At 44.4% G+C, this 9,198-nt stretch overlaps 2 protein-coding genes across 2 annotated transcripts; both read left to right on the top strand.

Moving 5' to 3' along the window:
• The first annotated feature begins 47 nt into the window (after positions 1-47).
• On the top strand, positions 48-4,030 carry LOC112557998 (putative GPI-anchored protein pfl2). Its single transcript, XM_025228173.1, has 2 exons — positions 48-1,437; positions 3,661-4,030. The coding sequence occupies exons 1-2, from the start codon at positions 227-229 to the stop codon at positions 4,028-4,030; spliced, it is 1,581 nt and encodes a 526-aa protein (XP_025083958.1). The 5' UTR covers positions 48-226.
• Positions 4,031-4,197: 167 nt separating this feature from the next.
• Positions 4,198-9,082, top strand: LOC112558000. Its single transcript, XM_025228177.1, has 9 exons — positions 4,198-4,504; positions 5,101-5,159; positions 5,478-5,680; positions 6,156-6,228; positions 6,872-7,090; positions 7,360-7,613; positions 7,954-8,088; positions 8,408-8,458; positions 8,607-9,082. The coding sequence occupies exons 1-8, from the start codon at positions 4,310-4,312 to the stop codon at positions 8,434-8,436; spliced, it is 1,167 nt and encodes a 388-aa protein (XP_025083962.1). The 5' UTR covers positions 4,198-4,309; the 3' UTR covers positions 8,437-8,458; positions 8,607-9,082.
• The last annotated feature ends 116 nt before the right edge of the window (positions 9,083-9,198 follow it).

The following is a 9,198-nucleotide window of genomic DNA, read 5'->3' on the forward strand; positions in this document are numbered from 1 at the left end:
TCCAGGTTTCGTGACAACGATTTCCCTCTCAACACTGAATGACACCACGCTGCTCCATACTTTACGACCTGTGACAGAAATTGAGTCAACTTCAGAGTTTACAAGTCAAGGGACTCAACCGAGTGCTTCCAAAGGACCGGAAGTTTCTTCTATTCTCACCACAGAGTGGGAGGTATCGTCTGCTGACACGTCCACATCAGCGACAACGTCGTTCTCAGCGACTGAAATGACGAGGGGATCGGGACTGACAACTGAGTCTTCTCAAAGACCGGTGACAGATGATGAGCCGATGTTTGAGAGAACAAGCTCACAGACAACCCACAAAGATATCTCACTCTCTGTAGCAACTTCACCATCACATCTAGAAGGAAATAGCCAGGAGTCACAGTCGACATTTACTTCGTCGGAGTCTTCTTCATTGTCATCGATTTCCACATCTGAAGACTCATCATTAGATACTTCCAGCGGCGTACACAAAACTTCCCTAATAATGCTTTCAATGACCAGTCAACAGGCAGCCACGAGGATGCCATCGAGTGAAGCTACAACTCTAAGCACGTCTGCTACACCAGATATACAGACGACAGGACCGGTGATTCTACCGTCACAGGTCACCTCGGGGTCAAACTATAACGGCAGCAGTCTCAGCCCGGTGAGTCGCGAAACAAGACCAGTTCCAGAGTCGCTGTCGACACAGGAGACAAACACAGGAGTATCTAAAACAATGGAGACTGGAGACTATACACACAGCTCAACGACAGTTTCTCACGTGACCAGCGAACGCGTGATGGAGCCGGTGACGTCTGAATCGATAACATGGGAGGGGATGGTAACAGAAGCCTCGTCAGATGGTCCGATGACAACAGTTTGGTTAGCGACAGGCAGGGAGGGGACTTCAGAAACTTCAAGACCGACAATGACGCCAGAGTTGGAAAATACAAGAACATCAGAAACATCGCAGATGACAACGTCTCCTACAAGGATTCAGACGACGACAGGTACAAGGACCTCAAGAACTTTGTCACTGGAGGCCTCCAGCACGGACGCAGCTGATGTTTTGACTACAGGTGGAGAATCATCCTCACACGATTCCTCACTAAGGACCGCATCAGGGACCATGTCGACGATAGGTGGGAAGATGACGTCAGAAAGGTCAACAAATGAAGGGGCAGTGACAGCCTCGACCCCAGGCGGACAAACATCGCCACACACGTCTGTAGCTGAACCGACATCAGGAGCTCCAAAGACAGTCTTGACTACACATACAACAGACGCTGACGCAGGAACAACATCAGAAGTAGCTCATACGACACACAAGAATGAAACATCTGAGACTTTACCAACCGAAGTGAAAACATCATCGTACAATATTGTCTTGACAAGCACTCAGACGAAACCAGAAACGTCGTTGGGTGAAAAAGCAACGACAGCACCAAGGTTTGTTTCAACGACTGACAAGATGGCAGAGACGTCGCCTCCTATTGTGGTAACCACAGAACCCAGAACCGCATTGCCAGGAGGAGAAACAACAGGAAATACGGCATCGGCAGAGCTCACGACATCTCTGATACACAAAGAAACGACACAACTGACTTCAACTGTAATGCACCCGACAGCAGCAAAGACTGAGTCCTCCACTCTGAAAAAAACAACCTCCGAGGGAAATGAAGTGACGACGGACTCAAAGATCGGATCGACAATAGATAAAGCTACCTCAACGATAGTAAACATTTTCCTGTCGACAGAGAGAAAGGTAACTAGACAAACTTCTTCTAGTGAAGCGGAAGTTACGTCTGAGCAGACATATGATCGGATGTCCGCAACATCAGAGAGCTCACCGAGGCAGCTGACAACGACATCGCCAAAAATCGTAACGACGTCAGTCGAACAGACAGCAAACAGAAGTGAAGCGACGACTACATTTCCAGGTACAGCGCCTACGTCCGCGCAGTGGAAGACGACGTCAGAAAGTACCTCAAAGGAAGTGACGTACACGCGACTGAACACCTCTCTCACTTCAGAGAAGACGACATCGAAAACATCCTCTGCGAGCCACCATCGTTGACGTCGACTTCAGGATCCATGACTCCAAAGACAGTAACATCCATGGAGACCAAGACCGGTTCGTCAACACACATGGAAGTGACGTCAGAATCCTCAACACGTGAACCTGCCACGACAGTTTTAAAGATACTGATTACGTCAGGAGTGACGTCAAGAGAAATGGGGACCGCGCGGCAGGACATTTCTCTGACAACAGAGAGGGAAATGACGTCAGGAACCTCGGCACGTCAACCAGCCACGACAGTTTCAAAGACGGTGGTTACGTCAGGAGTGACGTCAAGAGAAATGGGGACCACAATGCCGAGCGTTTCCTTGACAACAGAAAGGAAGATGACGTCAGACACGTCCTCACGTGACTTAGCCTCAAAGACTGTGTTGACGACAGAGAAAGTGTCGTTGGGATCGTCATCAAGCGGAAAGGAAACGACGGCATCAAGCGCCGTCTCGACGTTCGCTGGGACGATAACAAAATCCACGCAAAAGGAACTGACGACACTAGCATCAAGAAATAATTTGACGACGGAGAGGACAGTGACGACAGAAATGTCATCAAAGGAAACGGCGACAACAGTTTCAAAGATTTTGTTGACGACAGAAGCAATGACCTCAAGAACTGAAGAAGTGAGAACCACACCAGGAACCTTTGTTTTGACAACAGAAAGAAAAACCACGTCAGGAACGAGCGAAACGACAGCGAGGATTACAACAGCAGAGACTACACCAACACAACCGACAATCACAACATCAAGAAATGCGTTAACTACAGAAAGGAAGTCTACAGCAGAGACATCGTCAAGTAAAACGACAATGACAGCACCAAGCACATCGTCGACAATATCGAAGAGTATCACGACAGAAAGCACACCAAGACAGCCGACGATCACATTAGAAAATATCTTGACTACAGAAAAGAGAACATCAGAAACGTCATCGAGTACAACGGCATCAACAACACCACGGACTTCGACTACGACAACTAGCAGTACGAACGGCATCAACAACACCAGGGACTTCGTCTACGACAACTAGCAGTACAACGGCAACAACAACAACACCAAGGACTTCGTCTACGACAACTAGCAGTACAACGGCAACAACAACACCACGGACTTCGACTACGACAACTAGCAGTACAACGGCAACAACAACAACACCACGGACTTCGTCTACGACAACTAGCAGTACAACGGCAACAACAACAACACCACGGACTTCGTCTACGACAACTAGCAGTACAACGGCAACAACAACAACACCACGGACTTCGTCTACGACAACTAGCAGTACAACGGCAACAACAACACCACGGACTTCGTCTACGACAGCTAGCAGTACAACGGCAACAACAACAACAACACCACCACGGACTTCGTCTACGACAACTAGCAGTACAACGGCATCAACAACTCCACGACTTTTGATTACGACAACTAGCAGTACAACAGCCACAATGACACCGCGTATTCTGACTACAACAATTAGCAGTACAACAGCGACAACAACACCCCGGATTTTGACCACAACAACTAGCAGTACAACAGCGACAGCATCGTCAAGAACTGTGACGACAACACCACGTATTTTGTCTACAACTAGCAGTACGACAGCGACGACAACACCAGGCATTTTGACCACAACAACTAACAGTACAACAGCGACAACAGCATCAAATGTTGCTTCAACAAGAACACCAAATATCTCTACGACAACTAACACTACAACAGCGACAACAGCATCAAGAGCTGAGTCAACAACATCTAAAGGGACAACGACAGGCAGCTCCCACGGCGAAACGACAACCACAGCATCAGGAACCGTTCTGACGACACAGGCGAAGACATCGGCGACCGTTTCACATGACGTCACACCAACTGCTGCCTCAAACAAACCGTCGTTTGGCCTGACGACAGCCGAGTGGACATCGGACACACACACTGCGAGATGTGACGTCAGCATCAAGCGGTGAAACGTCATCAAGTGACGTAGCAAAAGTGGATATCTCGTCAGCTCATTCGAATGTTTTCACCACAGTGGACTTGTTGCAACTCTTGACGAGTGCGGACTCAGCTTCATGGAGTAACGCGACGATAAGTGAGTCGACACCGACGATGAGAGTTCTGGAAACCTCACCTGGTGAAGAGAGTTCCCCGACTCAACCAACCTCGCAGAATTTCTAACACTACCGGACACGCGTCAGACAACGGTTCAAGAAGATGACGTCAGTGACGATACATCTTCGTCAGGGATGTCCTCACAAGTCTTGTCAACCAGCTCTGAGCTATTTTTAGATACCACGGGGGTAGGAGCCACGCACTCCGAGTCTGCGCCGCTTGAGCTGAAGGTTTTTGTCGCCATGTCTCTCGATGTGAAGTTCAAGCCAACGTTCGCCGATAACAAATCTCAGGAGTTCTTACATCTGTCTGCTGTCCTCATTACAGCAGTAAGTAGTAAGTTAGTCGTGTAATTGTTTCTTGTGAAAGATCAAGCTTAGGAAGTCTGTTTTTCGAATAAAGCTGGAAAGGTAAATATAGTAAACATAGAAATACTTACAAATATACTAGAGCAACAGAAGTATATATATATAAGTTTATATAAAAATGCACAATGAATGATATTTGCTTTGGTCGAGTAGACGATGTTGTAATTTTTCTCGCACGTTTTTCACACTTGGTGATTTTACTGTTTTGAAACTATGCTGAAGCTTTAGTCCCTCGTTTGATCTTAGTGAGTGATGCTGTCTTCCTGCAGAGTTGAAACAGAATTATATGTAAAGGGAAAGAGGATAAACGAGTGTCCATGGTCAAGGGCATGTTCTCCCCAGCTTTAGATACTTGACACCGCAAAGGTTAGGAGAGGTCAAGCACTGAGGGAGAGAAAATGGACTGGACATTGATGCCCTTACAGAAAATATGATGTTGAATAAGTGAAGTATCTTATCACTTCAACTCGTCCACCTCCCACGAGAAAATCACGAGTCTACCTCTTTAAATTCACCAAAATGAAGCGTGTTTTTACGAAGACCTTCATATTTTGCAGATTACAAACATCTTGCAAGGAACTGGAGACATCAGAAACATAACCATTACTGACATGAGGTGTGTTGTTCAGTCTTGTCTTTGTTTTGTTCAATGTGATTGAGGGAGGGAGAAAAAGAGGTTCTCCAAAAAGTGTTCTTACTACGAGTGGAGTGCATGCGTGCATGTTTACAGTTTAACTGTATATATTTTTTCTCAAATGATGTACAGTAAAATGAGAACAATATGTCGTTGTATTTAGAATGTCCCTTGAAGTTACGTTTCTGTACAATCCACACCCCCACAACCCCCTCAACAAATTTTCATCAGCATGTTTAATGAAAAAAAAAAAGCCAAGTGACTCTCTATTTCCACGTACTTATCTGTTATCGCCTCCAGACCAGGCAGCACATTGGTGTTCTACACAGCTGAGTACACAGTGAAGGATGCTGTGTCCAGGGATGCAGCTCGCCAGGCTGTGTACGCGGCGCTGGAGTCCACGGACCAGGCTGGGTCTGTGTGGCTGGATGGCTACAATGTCCTTCTGGCAGGTCCCACGCTCGCCAGCACTCACAGAGAAATCAGCAACTACACTGCATCAGGTGTTCGATGTGTGGCCAGTGGTTTGGTTTTTCTGCAATAAGTACTTAAATAAAGGTTTTGGCAAACGACTATGAACGAGCAACCTGTTGGAGAACGTCCAGCGCCAGTTTATGTATCTGTATATATTTATTCAAACGCACCCTGCACTCCATTACTCGACAATCACCACATCTTTCCACAGCTTTACTGGTTTTTTTTGGGGTGAGGGGAGAAGGGAAGAAAGGGTTAAAACACATCCAAAATGATACTAGAAATGTCATCATTAAAGAGGTTTATTAAGCTTTGATCATGGATGCCAACGAACCTTCCAACGATTCATGCTATCAAGTCTAAATTCGATTCATCTGTTGCAGTGGTTTTTGCTCTTTGAAAGAGAAATTATCTTGTATTATTTATACAACCTTCCACACCCCACAATACCTACTTCTTAGAATTTGCTTGAGTTTTCATGAGCAGGTGACATCTGTACCGCAGATGCTGCCAGTGCCGTGACATGTCAAGTGTGCCAAGATGTCTGCACAAGGAACAGAAACTTCTATGTGTGTGTGTAAGAATCGTAGTTTTTTTAAAAACTTAAGAATAACAGTTACTGAAACTGAGTCAGTTTACCAATATAAGTGTTTACCGAATGTTTGTGGATTCTGTCAACGACCACAAGTACAACGTTCACCCGTGACGCAAGGTCTTTTCAAAAACGTTAACTATAAGGCTACTAATCAACCTGATTAAAGGGTCTTCATTAACTGGACAAACCTTTTGTGACTATATTTGGCTTATTTGTTTTATCGTCACGCAAAATTTTTTGAAGCTTGTCACACATTCAACATCTGTGTGTGTGTTTTCGCGTGCGCGTGCGTGTGTATGTGTGCGAGTGAGGGGATTTAAGGAAGGTTCACCAAACATGAAACTACGAAAGAAAATTTCTTCATTTCCCATTCTTTCCTGCGTATTATTTTATAAATCATAAATAATGAATTACACATGGTTGAAAATTAATTGTAAATTATAGTTCTCAATTTTTTTCCATTCAAAATAAAATTACAGTGATGTATTCACCATCATATTGCTTATCTTCAACCTCAATCGAGAGGCAGGCCTTGGCCTTCTCCCAGGAACTCAAGAGCCTGTAGCTGAAATTTTGAGCGATTTCCCTGTTGCAAATCTTAATATAACCTGACATCTTAGCAAAGAAGCCGAGAACATGAGACGAGGACATCGCTGTTTTTGTCTGTATGGTGTGCAGGCCTCGCGACGCAGACGACAGCCAAGTGTCGATTATTCTGGGCCTTGGCGCTGGGCATCACCTTGCCTGTGGTTGCACTTCTTGTCGTCTTGATCATTTACCTCACTTTCGTCAGGAAAAAGCGACAACGAGAGGCATCCAGCCTCAGCCACGTTGAGCGGGACCGGTGAGTCTTCAGTCAGACCGTTCTTAAGGGGAGGGCAGAATCACTCATATAAACCGAGGTGTACAACTTAAAAAAAAACCAACCTATGTACTCAGCAAAGGTTATGTGTATTTTTTTTCTTTTAGGCAAAACAATTAATTTTCCATTGACAGAGACACCTACTAAGCTTTCTACATGTCCTAAAAGTTGTTAACAAGACGATGCTGACAGTCAACGGCACTTCTATCATCACCGTGCTCATGAGCATAACAGTTCATCGTTTCTTGCAGTTCTAGGTTAAGTGAAGCGTTTGGCAAGCAAGCGTCTTTCTTTTCTCCCTTGACTTCTGGCAGCTTCTACGTCAAGCCAGAAGAGGGCGCAGGCAAAGGCAGCTCGCCTTACGTCAGAAACTGGCAGCTGCACACTCATGACGTCACCTCAACCGCCACTGAGACGAGCGAGGCCAGCACGGACACCATTGGCTGGAGGTTCCAGGGGCCAAGAGACAGTTACCTGAGATTTTACAAAGGCCCGACTCCCAACAGTACGTCTTGATAACAGGAAGATAATGATGGTGGTGGTGGTGGTGACGATGATGATGATGATGATGATGATGATGATGAAGATGATGTTGATGACCGTCACGCACAGGCATAACGAAGACAAATGTGCGTCCAGATTTGATTTCAAAGCAGATTAATTAATTAATTTTAATTTAATGCTTAATGGTCTGTTTGTTGGTCGATTTCTGTGATTTGACAGTTGAGTAGTTTTTGTAGCTGCCACTAAGTAATGTCCTACCTACAACTACAAACACGCCTGTGCGCGCTACGCAGTTTTCCTGACTTTCAAAGATGTGCCATTGAGTGTCTTCTTTTTGTCAGTTGAAATGGCCACAAGTCCGGGCGAAGCGAACCATCTTCACAAATCTGATTCCGCCTGCAGTGGCATCCGGAGAAGCCGACCTTCCTACCAGGCAGATTTTCGTGGGACGTCTTTACCGAAACACTTCCGAGGAGGTAGGTCTGAAACAATCTCTTGCAGTATCATTAATTCAACGTGAATTTATATAATCAGCTTCAGACCTTTCACGATTTCTTTAAACCAAAACTGACCATGCGTTGGTGATTTAAAAACTGAAAAGAACGCGAGTTACATTTTTTTGTTAGAAGGTGCCCGGGTACATTTCATGGGTTGAGACAGAACGCTTTTCTTTAAAGATCTGTATTATTGAGCCGAAAATGTCAAAGTATAGTATATGTGCAGTATATGTGCTTACAGTGAATTAGAAAAACGAAACAAAAAATGTGATTCAACTCAAATTGGATTTTGTTACAGTTCCGAATACAGAAGCCAACAGTCGCTAATCAAGTGGGATCACCTGTGCAGGTAATGGTGTGATAATCCTTCTGTTCTTCATTTAGTGTGAAATTTGTCTGAGACTTGTGTGCCATCCAGATTACTTTAGTTTTTGTGCCAATTTTGGCAAAAGTAAGGGTAAAGTGCTTTGTGTAAACAGTCTCTTGTTTGTTTCCAGAGAGCAACATCAACACGGAGCAAGAGAAAGGATCCAAACAGATACGCTCAGAGCACGAGGGTGTAGGGTACACAATACAAGACTGTTAGTGTGTCGATAAGAATATAATTATTATTTGTCGGCTCACTGAACACCTTCAGCGTTCCGCGTGCTTCCAACAATGTGTTTGTGTGTATGTGAGTGAGAGAGAGAGAACACAGAGCTGAACTATTACAAGGTTTGTTAAAAAAGATTTTTATCACTGCCTATCCAAGGCTTTTGAACAGTTGATCATTAGAACAGTAATTTTTATTCTTAAACATTGTGTGTCGAGAAATATAAATGCAAAAATTCTTTTTATCCTTATGTTGTCCTAATAAAGAATCCAGTTTTTCGAATGACGAGTTGATTGAAATTGAGTTTTAACAATTAAAATATGTATTTTATACGCATATTGAAAACTTAAAATGTAAAATAAAATTGTTTTTAACTTTATGGATACAGAAACATTTTTCTGTCACAATTGTGCTACAAGAATCAGTGTGAGGATATTTTATGAATGGTGGTAAAAATGCGTTTGCTTGTGTGGACACGTTACACGGACACAATCATT

This window comes from Pomacea canaliculata, linkage group LG2, assembly GCF_003073045.1.
Source record: "Pomacea canaliculata isolate SZHN2017 linkage group LG2, ASM307304v1, whole genome shotgun sequence".
In the NCBI taxonomy this organism is placed as follows: Eukaryota; Metazoa; Mollusca; class Gastropoda; order Architaenioglossa; family Ampullariidae; genus Pomacea; species Pomacea canaliculata.